Source organism: Euleptes europaea, chromosome 7 (genome assembly GCF_029931775.1).
Source record: "Euleptes europaea isolate rEulEur1 chromosome 7, rEulEur1.hap1, whole genome shotgun sequence".
NCBI classification, from domain to species: domain Eukaryota; kingdom Metazoa; phylum Chordata; class Lepidosauria; order Squamata; family Sphaerodactylidae; genus Euleptes; species Euleptes europaea.
The window spans coordinates 53,603,041-53,622,666 of record NC_079318.1 but is presented as its reverse complement, the minus strand read 5'-3'; the positions used below and the strand labels follow the sequence as shown (position 1 = coordinate 53,622,666).

The following is a 19,626-nucleotide window of genomic DNA, read 5'->3' as shown; positions in this document are numbered from 1 at the left end:
GTTGGTGTACAAACCAGCGTGGTATAGTGGCTAAGAGCAACGGACTATAATCAGAAGAACCAGGCTCAGTTCCCCATTACTCCACATGAAGCCTGCTGGGTGACCTTGGGCTAGTCACAAATCTCTCAGAATTCTCTCAGCCCACGGAAAGGCAGACAATGGCAAACCACTTCTGAACATCTCTTGCCTTGAAAAGCCTATGGGGTGGCCATAGGTCAGCTGTCACTTGACAGCACACACACACACACAAGCTAAAAAGTCATGGGAAGCCATATTGGATAATATTTCCTTGTGTTGTGAGGAAAAACCATGAGCACATTCTCTTCTCAGGTTCATTTTCCTCCAGTTTGCAAATCTGATTTACTCACCAGGGGATGTGATATCTTTCTAGGCTTATAGTTTCTTTCATACAGTGGGCAAAATCCTTGAATATTGTGCATGAATTGGAGAGGCAAATTCTAGATGTTTTGTAGGCAACATCAGTTTTTCTCCACTAAAGCATGAAGAATTTTATAGCGCATACCACTGTATCTCTTAAAGGGCCAGATCCCCTTGCTTAGGCAATCCTCTGGCTGTTGATAGCATACAACATCCAAAGAGAAATAAGCCAGACAGCTCTAAATTAGTGTAAATCTATTTTAGTAGAAATTGATTCAGAATTTTCTTGCTTGGATTTAGTTAACTTAATACTATAATTTGTAATTAATCAATTTGCTTTAAAATATGAATTACTTTCAATAATCTATGACAATTCAGTCAAAGGTTGTGTAGAAGAATATATCACTTCCTTTTGTGCTGTTCAATGAAGAAAATGTACCTTTATTAAACTTTTTTTCAAAGCATTTCTTGGGCTTAGGCACCAATTTAATTCCCTAATTAATTTATTGCTGTACTTGATTCAAACTAATATAGTTAATTGGGTAAACATATTAGCCTAATGTTGAACGGTCAAAAATAACATCAAACAACTTAATAGCATTCAACCTCTTTTTTGTACTTTTAGTGCTTTTATTTGGCTTGCCAGGCTAATTGGCAGAGTGGATGAAAGTCACCCTGAGATGCACTGTTGTCGCTCATCTGAATTCAAGTGGCGTAGCCTGATCTATATCAACATGAGGTCAGACTTGTTTTGTGGTTTTCAAAAGGTCTATCTTCTTCCTTCAAACTCATTTATCTAAACACTTTCCTTTCCACTTTCATGTAGCTATTCTATCTCTATAGATATTTTAATACAAAATATCTGATCAACATAAATGTTTTCTCCACAGAATCCAAAACTGCAGCTCTAATGTTACAACATCACTTCCTACAATAGAACCTTAGAGAACAAAAGTTTCATGGTGTAAACTTTCGAGCATCAAAGCTCCCTGTGACTCTCGAAAGCTTACACCCTAGAACCCTTGTCAGTCTCTACGATGCTACTGGATTAGGGTTGCCAGCTCCAGGTTGGGAATTACCCGGAGATTTTGGCATTGTACCCCACTGAGGTCCCTGTCCTCCCCAGGTTCCAACCCCAAATCTCCAGGAGTATCCCAACCTGGTTCTGGCAATCCTACTAATGCTAGTTGATCAAACACAAGCTTTAGAAACCTTCTTTCAAGTCATATAATGAAATTCTATAATATCTCAGAATTTTTGACCACTTGGGGAAGTAGAGAGTTTGTAACAGTGTTATGAAGATGGCAGCTTGACATTTTTTTTAAATTCACAGCCACAAAAGTGTGAACAGAGATAATCATTCAAACCTCCAATATAAAAAATGCCTTTAATAGTCTCTTAATGTCTCTGTCTAATTAGTACCTAATGTTTTGATCTTTGATTTAATGAAATTCCAGCTCTGACTACAGATTTGCAAGTGTAGATCAAATTAATTCATCTTCAATCAGTGATTAAGATCCAGTCATTTAAGAGTAGAATACCTAGTTTCTGTACTGAAACATTAAACTCAGCTATCAAGAAAGGGTAAAGAGAAATGTGAAGGCTACAAACTTTAGAGGGTAACTGGTGTGTGTGTGTGTGTGTGTTTGTGTGCTTTCCTCAGCAGAGCGACCCTGCCATTCCTTGGAGGTCGCCCATCCAAATACTAACCAGGGCTGACCCTGCTTAGCTTCTAAGATCTGATGAGATCAGGCGAGGAAGGAAATAATTAGAAAAAATACATACTAAGGAGAAGCAGTATTGTTCTGGCTGAACCCACTGAGCGACCCTCCATGTTGTGAAGAAATCAGAGCTGGGACAAGGATTTCCTGGAGGGTGAGCTTTGGTAAATTAGTTAGGTTAGTCCATTCTATAAAATTACTGAGCTCTCTGGATCCCAGAATTCTCTAGGCTATACTCAAAGTTTAGATGATTCTCTTAGGGTAAAGTCAGAAATTATGTGCATGTAAAGTGGGAGCCCACTGAATACCCTTATCAGGAGACAGTGGTCCCCATGATGCACCCAATATACGTGGTCCCCATTTTGTGTGAATCGGGCAGTGTGTGGATTTTCCATGTAAATTCTGATTTGCATGTATGAAAGCTGTGCATGCATGAAAAATCCACTTGTCAAATTCACATGAGCTGGACACCATGGGCGAAAACGCATGGTTGCTTTAGCCTCCTTTATTCCGTTTCAGCCAGGATTCAGCCAGGATCGAACGCACGTTCAGCGAAACACATGTGTTTAACCCTGGCTGAAACAGGGAATAAAGGAGGCTAAAGCAACCATGTGTTTTTGACCCATGTGTATTGGGGGGGGGGATTTGGCTCCTGTGGAGAATTGCTGCTTTAGTCCAGGGGTCTCAAAACTGCGGCTCCAGAGCCGCATGCGGCTCTTTGGCCCGTTGCGTGTGGCTCTCCAAACTTGGTTCGGAGCCCCTGCTCTTGTGCCCGCTTGCGCCGGCAGCCGGGCTGCGGAGCAGGCCGCCTGAGAGAGAGCAGGTGAGCAGGTGCGCTGTCTCCCCCCCCCCCCCGCCGTGGAGAATGGCCAGGTCCCCCTTTCCCTTGCCCTCAGTGGTTGGGAGGCTAAAGCCTCCCCTCTAGCCACGCAATTGCTGGGCGGGCGGCTCAGCGGTTCCTGGCCCCCCCTCCGCCTATCAGCTGTTGGGTGGGGCAGGCTTCCTTTGGTAGACCTGGCCTCCGGCTGAGTCCCATTGGGAGGCCATGTTTACCCAATGGCTTTCTTGGCGGTAGACCTGGACTCCGAGGAGGCGAAAAAGTCCCCCTTCAGAGGCCAGGTCTACCCATTGGCTTCTATGGGCCTCTGGAGGCCAGGTCTACTGTCAAGAAAGCCAATGGGTAGACCTGGCCTCCCAATGGGACTCAGCCGGAGGCCAGGTCTACCAATAGGCTTTTATGGCGGTAGACCAGGCCTCCAGACGAGGACTCCGGACAGGGAGGGGGAAATGGCAGGGACTTACATTTTAATTTTTATCAATAAATAAGATCACTATTAAGTATGATATCAAGTTTTATTCAGTGTACCTATAATTTAATTAAGACTTAAAACTTTAATTAAAGTTTATCAAGTTAATAAACAGTGTACCTACCTATATAGTTTAAGTTTAAGAAATTTGGCTCTCAAAAGAAATCTCAATTGTTGTACTGTTGATATTTGGCTCTTCTGACTAATGAGTTTGCCGACCCCTGCTTTAGTCCATGAAAGCCTGTGCTGTCCAGGTGCTGCAAGACTCCGTTTTGTTTGTACTGCCACAGCCAAAGATTCTATTCTGAACTCTCAGCGACTCTCAGGTCTGTGATTTTAAAACTTTCTACCACATTGCTCAGAAGGTTCAATACCGGTGAGCAAACCATCTTTTGGGAAAGCTTGCCTGAAAGCACTGATCTTCACACTGAAAAACATTTGGTAAGTATCCAGTGAATTCCAGGGTTTCCAAGAACACAATCTGCAAGGCCTGTCCTAGATTGAGTGCGTCCTCCTGGTTCATTGAGTCTCGACCATTTGTACAATCAAGCCATAAAGAGGTCGTGCTTCATGTCAAATTCTTCCACTGGAGATTCATTAAAATCCAAGCATCTCCAGTAAAACCTATTGTCTTTACCTGTTGAAGAAGTGGACAACATTTCCTAATTTGGGCATTTCCCCCTACGTAATCTGGGCCAAAGTTTACATATTCATGTGCCATTTTGTGAATCTATCCCACTGAGATGAGACTCTCACCCCTAGCACTTCTATGTTAATGATGTCCTTACAGGCAAAGAAATAAACCCAGAGCCATTTCAGAGAAACATTACAACAGCAATTCCGTTTGCATACGTTAAGACTGCAATTAGATAAAATTAAACCGGCAGGAATTTCTCTCCCAGAGCAAATGGGCTATTTAATGGCCTTCTTATACAGAGCAAAAAGATATACCAAGCTCTCTGTTAAACTCTTTTTTTCCCCTTTCATTTTTTTTGAACTCTTCCTCAGGGATTATGACTTTATAAATAATAACTTAATCTGGAGATATGAGGACACACAAACTGTGCCTTCCTTCTCTTCAATGTGTTATCTTAAGCAGAGTAAATAGATGAAACCACCCCTTCCCTGGAGATAATAAACAAATTAGAAATCCAAGTTTGCCTCACAAATGCATGCTTTCCATAGCCACTCATTCCACAACCACAGTTTAATGAATAATGTTTCATGGTCAAGAAAAGCATTTTATGATATCGTTCACTAGCTTATTCCCTGCAAAAACATCAAAGCCATAAAGTACAAATAATGCTTATGAATAAAGGTGGCACCTGCATTTCCACAGTTTCAGTGCAGAAAAACTAGCAGAGGCCAGTAGTCTATTCATGGTGATCTATCACAATTTCCTTATTCAGGGTAACAATTCTATTGTTATTTTTATACGAGATGTGCTTTTATAACTTCCTCATACAAATGAAGGAAGAAAGGGTTTTTCTGTCATCTGCTGGGTTCTCTGGACTTACCCACGAGAGGCTACCACTTTGCCCTACCTGTGCACATTTGCAATCTATCACTTGTTTCCTAGGGACTTCTGCCACCAGCAGTTTCAGTATTAAAAATGTTCCTTTCTCTAGAGTTTGCTTTCATGCCCAGCTTTCTTTGTTTCTCCGGCCTTCTCTTCCGTATGAATGATCAAGCATCTGCAAAAAGTCGCATGTTTGTTTAACATTATTCTCCTTTTCCTTCCAAATTGCACAACTCTGGTGCAATCTGGATGTTACTTTCCCACCTACCTAAATTTGCAGACACTGAGAGGGCACTTTGGACTGGAATGCTTCCTCAGCCTTTCCCTCGCCATACAATCCAATGGACAGTCAAATCAAGGGATTCTATATTTATTTGACAGAGAGAGTTAAGGAAAAGCTTTTTCCACTGGAAGAATCTCTTCTGCTGGAGGATAGCTGCAAACTTAGCTGAATGGAGTGTTATGATCCAACACTGTTATAAAGATTCACACAGCCCAAATAATGCACTTTCAATCCACTTTCAGTACACCTTAACTATCATTTGCAAATGGATTTTGCCAGTTCACACAGTAAAATCCACCTTCAAAGTGCATTGAAAGTGGATTGAAAGTGCATTATTTGGGCTGTGTGAAAGTGCCCTATTGTGTTTACTTGAACACAGGAGCATTATTCACATACACTAAACATTCGTATTACATAGCCAGCATGATATAGCAGTTAAGAGCAGCAGACTCTAATCTGGAGAACCAGGTTCAATTCCCCATTCCTCCACATGAAGCCTGCTGGGTGACCTTGGGCCAGTCACAGTTCTCTCAGAACTCTCTCAGCCCACACGGAGGCAGGCAATGGCAACCCACCTCCAAACGTCACTTGCCTTGAAAAACCTACAGGGTCGCCATAAATCAGCTGTGACCTGATGGCGAGTGCACACACACACACAAACATGTACATAGGGGCCCACCCCATAATCTGCCAGGTCCAGTGTTCACTTCTATACACATGGGGGGGCGCAGTGGCAGGGGAGTGGGAACAAAGCATGCTCATTAATTCAGCACCGAGAGGTGTGAACAGCTCCAGTTTCTAGGTACTAGCATTTTAAAACAAAGTAAAATTAACTTATTTCAGAACATTTTACTTTCTTCTGATGACCCTGAATGTCTAAGAATGCAAATGTGCCATCATTGGGCATCACACCTGTTTATCATCTCCTGGAGAAGTTAAGAAATGGGTCCTTTTATCTCTTCATGATAGTGAAATTTGGAGGGCCATTTTGGGTTAGCCGTAATAATAACGGCATGTATCCTACCACTCTTCTGAACAAAGTTTGAAATCTAAGGAAACTTTCTCCAACTTCAGTGGTTTTTCCTCCAATGGAAGAGCAACTTACAATGGAAGAAAGCCTTCTTTAGGCTACATGAACTTCCTCCAGCATAGAGTAGAATAAATGTCAGCATACATTGGGCTGGATCCTACTGTTGTACAAGGAACAGCAGCTCATACGGTTGCCACTTGGTCCAGGAGAGTCTCCTAATTCTCAGCAGAAAATGGTCAGGGTGCACCAGGGGCTGCTGGGGGTATGGGAAGTTGGTAGAGATTCTAACACACATTCTTCTTCCATTCATGCAACCAAAGCTTAGCTTAGACTGATAAAACAATGTTTTATCAAACGACAGACTTATGTTACAATTAGAGAAACCCCCAACCCCCAAAAATCTGATTCTCCCCTTGGGCTTTTTGCATACTATTGGCTTTCATCCTTTATATCCCCCCACCTATCCCAAGTTCGTATCAGAACACCAGAGTTCGTCTTTCCATAAACAAGATAATGAGTTGGAACTAAGAACATGCCTTTTTCTTAGGTACTGGAAAACTTGATTTATAATAATGTTATTATAAAAAAGAACACAGTGCATTCAGTCAGCCAACAGCAGTAACTTCATCCAGTGAAATATTGTTCTAGGAAGCACACCTTCCTAATTTTAACATAAAGCTTGCTGTAAAGGCATTTTAAAATATTGCCCGTAAAGTCATCCAAATATTTAAGGTACAGTGGGTAGTTTGCCTTAAGTTACATGCATCATTCAAGTCAGAATAATAAAAATGCAGTTTATTTTGCAACAGCACAGTAGATGATAATTCCTGAGAGAAGCATATTCAATTAAGAGGAAATTGAAGTGGAGATAATAGTCTAGCTGAATCCTTTCTCCCCCTTTCAGGTTTCATTTTCTGCAAGGATTGATATTTAACATCTTGGCATACTACCAAATATGTAAAATTCAAATTTACATCACCACAGACACTTTAATACTAGCCCATTGGCCCATTATGTTTAATGAATAGATTAGCACTAGATGAGAAAAATTTTAAAATAGAATTTTGTCTGTTGCAGCACGAACAAAATGGAGTATCGTAGCACCTTCACAGATTTATTGTAGTAGCATAAACATTCACAGTGGCGTAGCGTGGGTTGTCAGCACCCGGGGCAAGGCAAGTAATTTGCGCCCCCTAACCCGTGGATTTTAGCACTCGAGTCTCTTCCACTAGATTAGTTAAAGAAACCCTTACCCCCTAAGCACATGTATTGTTTGTTATGAAAATACTGATGTAATTAAAGTAAAATGCTTCATGTGGAGGAGTGGGGAAACCAACCCAGTTCACCAGAGTAGGGTCCACCGCTCATGTGGAGGAGCAGGGGATCAAACCCGTTTCTCCAGATTTAGAGTCCACTGTTCTCAGCCACTACACCACGCTGGGGGAAGGAGGCAGCCACAGGCAGCATTCCTCTCCCCCACCATTCCCATTCAAAGGTCCTGAATGCAACAGCGCGCCACTGGAGCCAGCTTGCAGCTTCGGGGACCCCTCCAATGTGATTTTCCCCCTTCTAGCTTAGCAGCCAGGCAGCTGGGGCCACTGGCTACCTCCGATCACTCACCCACCCAAGCAGGCGGAAGGCCGGTTGGTGTTGGCAAGGGTCTGAGGCGGAGGATTAGCAGAGGGGTCTACACCTCCTCAAGGGCCCCGATCCTAAAACTGAGATTCTGAAAATCCTGGCTAGGCTATACCATGGGAAAATACGCAGCCAGAGGCGGAAATGTACCAAAAGGGGAGTTGAGGAGGGCAATCATTCTGGGAGCTTTTAAGGGTGGCTGGGAGGGAGACAGCCAGGTCTCTCCCCTTATGGGACGCTGTCCAGCAGGAATTCCTCTTCCACTTTCCCCACTGCAAGAGCACAGGACACCGTACAGAGATTTGCCCGTCTCCGTCTACATGCAAGGGAGAGACCGAAGGGCATTACCAGCTTCAAGCAAATGTGGCCTCGAGGCTGAGAGAGGGGAAAGCCAGGCCAAAGGGACGGACCACTCTGCTCCGAAAAGTAAAAACCCAGGTGGGATCAGGGGGACGGGCATGGGCCCATTTCCCACAGTGCAGCCCGCGACCCTCCACAAGATGGAGCCAGTGGGCCAAAGAGAAGATTCTGTCTTGCAAAGCAAAAAACCGGTCAGGAGCAAGTGAAGACTGGGACGCTCTCCCTAGATCTTCATTATTACTGTTAGTCACTGTTGAACCAACCAAACTTACCTGCAGCGGCGGCTTCTACTCAGTTCCCCACGTCTCCTCGAGTCCTCCCGCCTCCTGCTCGGCAGCTCAGCCAATTGCATGCTGGTTCTCTCCCGTGCTCAGCGCTGCGCTGGGCGGCTGCTTCACTGTCCCTCCCCCAGATAGTCCCTCCCTCGCTCTCTCCGCACCGCACCGCACGCCTGGCACGCACCTCCCCCTCCACAGTGGGCGGCGACCCGGCGGCTCGGATCGGATTCGCACAGCCCTCACTGCAGTGAGAGAGAGTGAGTGAGTGAGCCAGGCAGGGGCAGAGAGCTGCGAGTGCGAGTGCGCCCCCCCAGATGTTGCGCCCGGTGCGGCCGGCCCCCCCTGCACCCCCCACGCTACGCCACTGAACATTCATGGATCAGAGCATTGATTTTCAACTGGGGCCAGATTTGGGGAAGGGGTCCAAACTTTGGGGGGCTTTGGGAGGCATTAAAGATTTTAGGAAACCTCTTCTCCCCAACTTGCAATGGCTTCTGACATCCAGTAAAAGAGAGTTGTTTTACATGGCTCATATGAGATTTAACTGATTTATAAAATTGTACTCGGGTTACAGACAATAGTATATAAATTAGCACATTTGAAGGAAAAAAACACAGTATTTTTAGAACACCAAAAAGCATAGAGTAATAAGGACACAACATTCCAAGACTGAACTGCCAGTCTGCATCCATGATTTCAGACAAGTTAGTTTGTTCACATTTGAAGACCCTAACAGTCTTTTTCATGTGGATGTGGTCCGTTTCAATACTGCTAGGTCAGGTGCTTTCGTAGCACTCTCTTAGAAGAGGAAATGTCTTTCCTAAGATGGAATCTATAGCCTTCATGGCTACCATGCATCTAGGGTTGCCAGCTCCAGGTTGGGAAATATCTGGAGATTTTGGGGGTGGGGCCTGAGGAGCGTGGGGTTTGGGGAGGGGAGGGACTTCAATGTTATAGAGTCCAATTGCCAAAGCAGCCATTTTCTCCAAGGGAACTGATCTCTGCCAGGTGGAGATCAGTTGTAATAATCTCCAGCTAGCACCTGGAGGTTGGCAACCCAACATGCATGTGATCCAGGTTGTTTCAGGCCTAATTCCTGAAAAATTATATACATTGGATTTGATCTTTTGCACCAAGCAGGCAACTAGTGGCCTGGTTAAGGGCCTGTCCATTCAGCCCATGCCATGGCTGGACAACTGGCTGCTGAATGCACCAGGGGTCAGGGTGCCTCTTTCTTGCACATGTGGCATACTGATGTGAACAGTTGGTCCTCTGAGACCAATTGAGAGATTCCAGAATGCTCTGGAGGATTTTTGGTTTCCAAAGGGCTGTTCTGTCAATCCCCTGGTAAAGGCATGGAACGAAGATTTATTAAGGGTTAAAGGCAGCATTGCTCCCAGTGTCTTCTTCCATCCAATAAATATGGCCCAGCCCCATAGTCTACTGTGGAGATAACTGAACTACAAGATGGCTAGAACATTGTTGTCAGATGTTTCAGGCTGAATTCGGCAGGGTTCATTTGAAAACTGAGGTGGCGAAGAAAGAATATTTTTCCACCACTATTGTTCAGCACAATTATTTTGCCTGTTTTGGTATTTAGTGAATAAAGTCCTAGAATCAGATGGGAACTGGTGATTCAGTGTGAAGGTTATGACACACTTCTTTGATGATAAAATCTTTCAAATCTGCTCCAGTTTGGATGTCAGTGTGGTGCCAGTGTGGTATAGTGGTTAGGAGTGGTGGATTCTAATCTGGAGAACCAGGTTTGATTCCCCGCTCCTCCACATGAAGCCAGCTGGGTGACACTAGACAGTTTTCTCAGAACTCTGTCAGCCCCACCTACCTCACAAGATGTCTGTTGTGGAGAGAGGAAGGGAAGGAGATTGTAAACCGGTTTGATTCTCCTTAAAAAAGGTAGAGAAAGTCGGCTTATAAAAACCAACTCTTCTTTTTCTCTTTGAGCTGGTCTCCCTGAACAATAGTAACAGGATTCTTGGGGTTGAAAAGGCTACCACTTGTAAACTCAGTTCTTGTTCATTCTTGCTGGTTAAAGCATGCTGGGAGATGGTGCAAAGCTTCTGGTGGAGATCATTAACAGTTTTTAAAGTCAGGATGTGTACTCAGGGGCTTTGACAGAGGTGATTATTTTCCATTTGCTGAAGAAAAGCGCCTTATTGAGAATAATGTAACAAAAAGCGCCTTAAATGAGAATAATGTAGCAAACTGTAGACTCTCTAATTTCTCATTCTGAGGTATAGTGACTGAGAGAATGGGTGCAGAGCAACCATGGTTTCCTGGATGATATCTGCCCTTGATCCTTTTGAGCCTGGCTTCCAGGCCTGCTTATGAAATGGAAACAACTCTCGTCACTCTGGTGGATTGTGTGTGTAAAGTGTCATCAAATCACAGCTGACTTGTGGCAACCCAGGAAGGTTTACAAGGCAAGAAACCAACAGAGGTGGTTTTGCCAATGCCTTCCTGTACACAGTGACCCTTGTATTCCTTGGTGGCCTCCCATCCAAGTACTAGCCTGGACTGACCATGCTTAGCTTCTGAGATCTGACAAGATTAAACTAGTCTGGGACATCCAGGCCAGGGCCTCTGGTGGATTATCTCTGCTTAGATATGGTGAAGGGATATGCTTCTCTGTTGCTGCATTTAGAATTGTCAGTGACCTTCAACATGAAACACTTGGGAGTTTGAGGATACCATTGCACTGATTTTAACCTTTTCTTGTTGATCATGTATGGAGGGTCATGGTGGGGAAACTGAATCAGAACGTTGGAATCTTGTTTCTGGTGTTCCACAAAAGTCACTGCTACCTAATGCTCTTTAACATATACGTAAAGATTTTGGCCAATATTATTCACAGCTTTGATGCCACCAGTATGTGTTAATTAGTGTCAGTATTAATTAACTACCAGTGACTTCAGTGGATGTAACTCTGTTTAGGACAGCACTGTAAATAGTGTCCTCCTGCTCATAGTTAATTTTTCTATGAACTGGGTTGCTGTTTTTATCACAGCCGGCCAGCTAAGTGGGAAGATCTCTCCCCCCATCACCCCAGACCTTTCAGATGCTTTTTTCTGATGAATGTGAAACACTTCAGGCACCCTGAGGACATCAGAGAAGGCACAGGGGATAACTCTGTGGGATTTAAGCCATTATCTCCTTTTTTTTAAAGTCAGAAGTATGTAAGAGGAGGCCTGAAGCAAAACAGCACTGCAACCCTGGAGAAAGGAACTTTTAAACCTTTTTCTTGTGCCAGTGTTCAAGTCATCCCCTGAAGCTATTCACTCCACAGGGGAAACATACATTCTGCCTTGTAAGGGCAGAAAGACAGGATATAAATTTTGTAAATAAAATACAGGTAGCTGAAGTGCCACAGCAGCGATCCAATTCAGGCCTACCTAGCCAGTGGTTGAGCCAGTGTGGTGTAGTGGTTAAGAGTGATGGTCTGGAGAGGTGGACTCTAATCTGGAGAACTGCCTTTGATTCCACAAGCCTCCACATTAGCAGCAGACACTAATCTGGTGAACCAGGTTGGTTTCCCCACTCCTACACATGAAGCCAACTTGGTGACCTTGGGCTAGTCACAGTTCTCTTAGATCTCTCTCAGCCCCACCTACCTCACCAGGTGTCTGCTGTAGGAAGGGGAAAGGGAAGGTGATTGTAAGCCGGTTTTTCCTTAAGTGGTAGAGAAAGTTGGCTTATAAAAGCCAACTCGTCCTCCTCCTCCTTCCTCTTCTTCTTTCTCTTCCCTTTAAAAAATCAGGTGTCCTTGTCTTGTATTTCCCATGCATCATCTACTTATGCCCTCAGCTACTTGGCTTAGACAGATACAAACTGTCACACACAAAATATTCTTTTAAAATATTAAATAAACAAAATGTGTGTTGGGGAGGGGCTTGTTGAGGCCTGCTCTCATTCCCCACTGCACATTTTCTTTTACGTGATAGCTACATTTGTCCTCGAAGATTAAGACTGTTGGGTTACTGGCTTTTGTGAAAAGCTAATGTGAGTGACAGATAAAGGATTAAAGCTCAGTGAGAATTTACGTTATCGTGAAAATGTCTGACAGCATCAAGGGATGGCTATCACCTCCTTAAGGATGGACCTGCCTCATTACTTATCTTTATCTAGTGGATTATCACAGTCTTTCTCCTCGCTTTGCTTTCGGTATGTTTATATCACAGCAAACTCTTTTGTGTGCACAACACTTTCACTCTAATGCAGGCCTTTGTGGCTGAAAATAAAACACATCTACCTTTAAAATGATTTGGACTTTGGTTGAAGGACTGTGCTTTAATAACCTCTTATAATGATATCTGGAAATACGTTGCCCCAGTAAATTAGAATGAGAAGTTTCAGGACCAAACACTGTTTAAATATATTGTAATGTTAATAGTCACCATATTTCAAGGTATAGTTTGTGTGTGTGTGTGTGTGTGTAGTGCCATCAAGTCACAGCTGACTTATGGCGACCCTGTAGGGTTTTCAAGGCAAGAGACGTTCAGAGGTGGTTTGCCATTGCTTGCCTCCGCGTCACAACCCTGGTATTCCTAGGAGGTCTCCCAGCCAAATACAAGCCAGGACTGACCCTGCTTAGTTTCTGATATCTGACGAGATCAAGCTAGCCTGGGACTATCCAGGTCAAAGCATATTTCATATCCAATATGGCTATCAGTCATAAAGCATTTCCTGCTAAGGTTTTTTAATAGATAAATTAATCATTTATATTTTAATGTATTTGTATATTATTTGTTTATAACCAAAAGTAATAAACACTATTGGCTTAAAAAGCCATCTTTGAAATCTTCTCATTCCCTGCCATGGTAATTCACCAGAACAAAAATAACTTTAAAAATAAAATAAAAATTATACTCTTTAACTCAGGGATGGGGAACCTCAGCTCTGGGGCCCTGCCGCGGAGGCAGGGCGCAGGGCGGCCCTCCCTGAGGGTGTTCCTGGGGCCGCGCCTTACAGGGGTACTGTGGCACCCATTGGACCTCCTTTCGCCAACTGTCGGCTGTTGGTCGGCGAGAGGAGAGGGATGCTTCCCCCAAGGCTGCCCCCTACAGCTGCAGCGTGCAGGAATGCCACGGCACATTGTAAGCCCCTCTCGCTGCCTGTCGGCTGTTGAGCAGCAAGAGGGAGGAGGGGGAAAGAGGCCAGTGGCTCCCAGCGGCAGAGCATGCATGCGGGAGTCGATCGGGCTTCCGGGGGGGGCATGGAGACTGGGGCCCAGTTGTGCGGGGCCAGCGTGCGCGGGTGGGGAAGGCTTTCCTCTCTTTTCTTCCTCTTTTTCTGTCACTCTTTCTCCCTCTTTTTCTGTCTCTTTCTTTGTCTCCCTCCTTCCTCTTCTTTCTTTCCCTCCGTCCTTTTCTTTCTTTCTTTCTCCCCCCTCTCCATTTCTTTCTCCCTTTCTCTCTCTTTCTCCCTCCCTCCCTTTTCCTCTTTCTCTGTTTTCCTTCCTCCCTTGCCGATCGACTGTGGGCTGCGCCCAGATGGCACCTCGTTTGCTCGGGCCCACTGCTGGCTGCCCTCCCACCTGGGAGGGGGGAGCAGGCGAGCCCTGCAGGCCTTCTCTGTGTGGCCTCCCCTGGGGTTGCCAACCTCCAGGTGGTTATTGGAATTCTCAGGCACTTATGGCAAAGAGTACAGACACAAAAATATGCTGCTACCAATATATTGTACAAAGAGCACAAAACATGAAATAAACAATATACAATTGATGCACTAGCATGCTAATACATGTGTAGACTTCATCTGAAGAAGCATCAACCGTCCGTTTGACTTTAAGTTCTTAAAGCTGAATGGTGAGAGCCAAACTTAGTCCTAGTTTCAGTTGCGCAACCTCCAGGTGGTGGCTGGAGACCTGGCAACCCTAGCCTCTCCCCCTCACCGGGAGATCTATACTTGGTATGGCCCCTGAATGATGTCATAAATGTGCAAATGGCCCTTGACAGGAAAAAGGTTCCCCACCCCTGCTTTAACTAGTCCACTTTGAGCCAAGAGGGAAGGTAGGGTACAAAATGTTTAATAAACAATAAATAACCCCCTACCAATTAATCTACCTAAGATTAATCTACCCAATATACCAAATCAGTCTTGCAGACTTATTTTTCATTTATTACCTCTACTATACAATGAGGGTAGGTCCTCAGTACTAGGGTTGCCAACTCCATCTTGATAAGTTCTTGGAGATTTGGAGGCAGTATTTGAGGAGGCCAAAGAGCTCAGCAGGGGTGTGATGCTATAAATTCCACCCTCTGAACCTTCCATTTTTTCCAGAGAAACTGATCTCTGTAGGCTGGAGACCAGCTGTAATTCTGGGAGAATTCCCGTCCCCATCTGGAGGTTGGCAACCCTAGTTCTCACAGATAATTTGAGGCCGCTGCTTACAAGCCACTAAAGTTCAGACTAATACAAATCACAATCATATCATTTTTTGCAGTAAATGTTGCCAAAAATATTCACATGCTGCTGTACAATGGTTTAGGGAGGAATCGCTAGCATAAAATACACTAGAACAGAATCTCTTCAGCAGTGCCAGCTCAACAAACAATGTTGCTAAGGCTGCCACTTGAGGTTGCTGCCTGCTACCCCTGCCTGCTAGGCCTCTTTAAACACAACACAACACCTTAGCACAGCCCCAAAGACACCCTATGGGCACCCTAAACTCTCAGAAGGCACCTTCTTCTTGAGCCCTCTCCATCCTCTATCCCAAAGCTTCTTAAACTGTGGGTCTGAATGTGGTAACTGAATGTGTGGGTCATGAAAAAATTATATATATACCAAATAATTGTTTTAAAATAAATTTATTTATGATTTATTATCAGTAAATGTTTGATTTGTATACCTATTTTATGTACCTATATACCCGGGGTCATGTAAAAATTTCTCGGGCAAAAAGGGGTGCGAGTGGAAAAGTTGAAGAAGTTTTGCTCTATCCTATGCATTCCATTTTTTCTTTATGCTGCGCTGCCACCACTGGCCACAAATAGAATTGCAATTGTTGTCTGAGAGCCTGAGATGAGACACTCTTTAAAAGATCAGAACATCCTCTGGTTAGAAGTTTCTCTCTACTAGCCAGGTATCTCCTGGGTCTTGTTTATGCTTTGGTAAGCACGGACCTCCAGCATGAGGCTATTCTCTGGGTGCAGAGACTAAACAACTTCAATTTCAGGAAGAAAAAAAATCTTTATGAATACAGCAGGCACTATATACAAATATAAAAGAGTACATTTGAACTACAGCTACATCCTCTGAGCATAGGAAAAGTGAAAGTGAATAAATGGATTCTTTATCCATACAACTAAAAACATATTCTTCCAGGTAGGTTGTTTAATTTTAAGGCCATTACCATCTGGCTCTCCTCTCTCTTCAGATCATGTCTGCCCAGAGTGGCGACTTCTCCCCAACCCTTTAAAGCCCCAGTTTCTCTAAGAAAGGCTCAAGAATGACTGCCTTACCAACATGGCTTCCTCAACTACATGATAGGGCTTGTTTCTTCTATCCATAAGGCACAAACACACTTTCCCTGTGATTACACCAAGGAAGGAAAAGAGAAACTTAAAGCCACACTTTCAGGCTCAGGGTCTCCATTGTGTATCTGCTCACAGGCCGCTGCAGGCTAGGATCCTATCTCTCCTTTGGCTTAACTGCCCTATTAATTGCTTTATTGCTCTGATTGAAAACTAGAAGGAATAGATAAGGAGAAAGACAACTAGTTCTTTCCTTTAACCAGATTACATGTCGGGACCGCTTGAGTTTAATCTCTGAGCATTCATGAAATGTAGACTCAACATTCACAAAGCAAAGTGGAAAATCATTACACAGATACTTGGGTGAAATGTCATTTCATCACAGAGAACGCCCTTACAAACCATCCTGAAATGAAAGAGCCACTAGTGGCGCTGAAGCAGAAAGCAGCCAACAGATGCTATGGGATCCAGGATGGTGCACCTTCAATTGTAAAGCAGCTCTTGGCTAAAAATGAAGTCAGGCAAGATTGTGTGTAATAATATGAATTTTCCTAAGTACAGAGCTCCTGGCTCTCTATACAACAGCCTGCTCCCTACATATTTAATTTGATTAATTGCCTAGAGACCCTTAGCTAGATCTGTCTTGGAGTTGTTCAACAAATCTTTGCTCTGTGAAACAGCACCCCTCACTCTGACAGCATTTTTAGCTGAGAGAGCAAGAGAGAGAGAAAGAGTAAATGATATCTTTTCCCTGCCAAATGTTCACTCTGTATCATGATCATGTTTGCTTCTTTCTTTTTCTGAAATATAGAAGGGCATGATGCATGTTACAGTTTTGCATAATATTGAATGATCTGTATGTTATTACAATGTGATCTTTGCAAAATTAAGGAGAAATAATTGATTTTGCGGCAAATTCTGTTTGTGCATTTATTTTAAGAGGTGTATCCTTCCATTGTTTTAAGACCTCAGCCCTGAAAACAAACAGCTACTAGGAATGGCCCTCCCATTCCAGGCTGAGGGGCTACTTCCATGCCATGTGGCATGCTCCTTCTCCATGCCCCTACCACCTCATGGAGGACTTTACCCACCAAAAGTCACAAGACTTACCCGTCCTGACCCCAACCTTTCTCAAAGGTTTTCCTCTTCCTCTGACCCTCCAACTTTTACCCCCGCACACACCTCAGCCACATTCTTTCACACCTGCTCCTTATGCCTAGACCCCAAGCCCATGCTGTAAGCCTTCCAGGCTCTGCCCAAACATACATGCTCACATCACCCATGTTGAACTTGCTTTCTGATATCTTCAAATAACTGAATAAAAGAGCAAGAGTTTTCAATGAATTTATAAAAACCTGAAGGAGACCTAAACCTGAATTTTTTAAAACATTTGGGCCACTTGAAAGATGAACGTGATGGATTTGAGGCCTACATTAAAAATAATAGCTGCTACCCTGATGGTAGTGATAATTCCACACAAATAGGTGTGGGCAGTCCTGACAGTGCCTCTGTGGATGGGCCATCAACCACCATCCTGCCAAACTCTTAGGAAAATTGGAATGTATCACACCACAGCTTCCCCCTCAGGAAAAGGAGGGTGCTGCAGATATACAGGGAGAGCTGCCACCTTCACCTCAGGAAGACGATGCATCTTTTCGAGAGGACACTTCAGATGCAGCACCCTCTAGATAAGATGCCATACTTCCTCTCAAGGAAAATGGGACTATGATGGAGGCTGTGGCCTCTCCACGGCTTCCAGAGGTATATGTGGAGCGTGCTGTGTCCTGGAAAATACCATATGAAAGAGACACCTCAAAAATAAAAATAGAAAGATACACCTCAGTGATGATTACTGAAGAATTTTGTTTTATCCTTTTAGATCATGTCAGTTCATTCCCTCAATCTACAGCCTCTATCTTGAAGGCGACTCAAGAGGTTCTGGACTAACTTAGTGTCTGCTTATAAGAGGGGGACTATGTACTGTTGCACTTAGTGGGTGGAGGCTTAGAAAATGCTCTGCATTCGTTTAAGGGGGGAAAAGAACGTGTTAAACACTTGGGAATTCCTGGAGCATATTCGCAGCCTGCTTCAGAGCAACAGAGAGGTTCTTACAAATGCCACATTACGTTCAGGGGGAACTGTTGTGAAGGCCCCTCGAGGCACATGACTGTACTCAATCCAGATTGTCATAAAAAGAACACTAGTATAATGTTAGGCTGTGTATTTTAAGTCTCCTCCAGACTACCTGAATAGAAAATGACATCTGGCAAATAAAACATACATACAGATGTGTACATAGAAAAAGGTAGTAAGAAATCCTACCCAGAATTGCAACAACTTCATCATCCTGGATTACTTCCAAGGACCCCGAAACCACGAAGCAAAGGTTATCCACACTTTCTCCAGCATGGTAAATAAGATCCCCAGGAGCACAGTGAACAGTCTGAAATTCCATTGCAAGAGCTCGCAGACATCCATCGCTAGCCAGTCTGAATGCCGGGTGCTCCTTAAAAACTTTACGATTCAGATGAACACAGATGTCCGCCCGCATATCCTTAGGGCAAATCTGTAAAACCTAGAAGAACATTTCAAGAATTATTCCTGTGTGAAAAAGATATTCTTTCATTCATTCAAAAATTTTTACAATAGAAGAACTAATGTGCCCATATTATTTATATTGGCCATGATTCCTAAGATTTGGCCAACTTGACATTACTGTTTTCCATACTGAAAGGGGGAAACTCCATTTTGGAAGAGAGACAACAAAGCAGACATTTTAAAGAGTTACAGGTATTTCCTTGTCCACTGCTCAGATTAACAAAATTGTTTACTTATAGTGGCCTGTGACGGACAGCCACTAGTTCTGCCCTCCAGGCATCCCAGCAAATCTCTATCTACAGGAGGAGTAGGCAGATACTAAGTGGCATCAGCCAATGAGAATCTGTGGAAACTGTGAGAGGGGGAGATGACAGTTAAATGAAGGGAAAGTCTGTCACCACCTCAGGGCTTGGGGAAGCAATGGGGGGACTATGAGGATAATAGTTAGGATTTCAGACATCTATAGTATAGGTACATAGGGTTATGGGGCTGATAAAGAGACAGGAATAGAGCCTGTATCCAGTGTTTCCTTAGGGAAATAGTAGGTTAGGGACTTGTGAGGGGATTGATGGAAATATCCCAAGAGACAAGCTAACCCTATTTGAATAGGCAGAGATTCTTGAGTTAAGGAGTTCCAAATAAAATCATTATTTTTCTCTCTCTGACAGAAATAGCCTGTCAGTTCAGTAAAGCTGTGAGTGTATGAATCTGTAACTGCTTTAAAGCAGAGTTTTGCTGTACTAACCAATAACTTGTTACATTCCTTGTCTGATCCTTCAAACCACTAAGCACTGGGCCCTTCTAAAGTAGAGACAATAAAATTATTTTTTGTGTTGTGAAAATAAGGTGTTGGTGTGAATCACTCCAGTAGAAGGGGCAGGTGGAAGTAGTAGAAATCACCTCAGATTCCTATTCTACCTCCCAGGCTTCCTCTGTAATAGCAGCACATAATCCCACACAGTTATTTGTTAACCTTTTCTTACTGACCCCTTGCAACCCACACCATAACCAAATCAGCTTGGTCACTGCT

General features: G+C 43.8%; 1 protein-coding gene across 1 annotated transcript in view; it reads right to left on the bottom strand.

The window, feature by feature from the left end:
- Nucleotides 1-19,626, bottom strand: part of KCNH1 (potassium voltage-gated channel subfamily H member 1) — a 257,892-nt gene that overhangs the window by 97,581 nt on the left and 140,685 nt on the right. Inside the window, exon 9 of the mRNA XM_056852323.1 lies at nt 18,321-18,573. Within this exon, the coding sequence (XP_056708301.1) occupies nt 18,321-18,573 (253 nt within the window). The remainder of the gene's footprint in view (nt 1-18,320; nt 18,574-19,626) is intronic.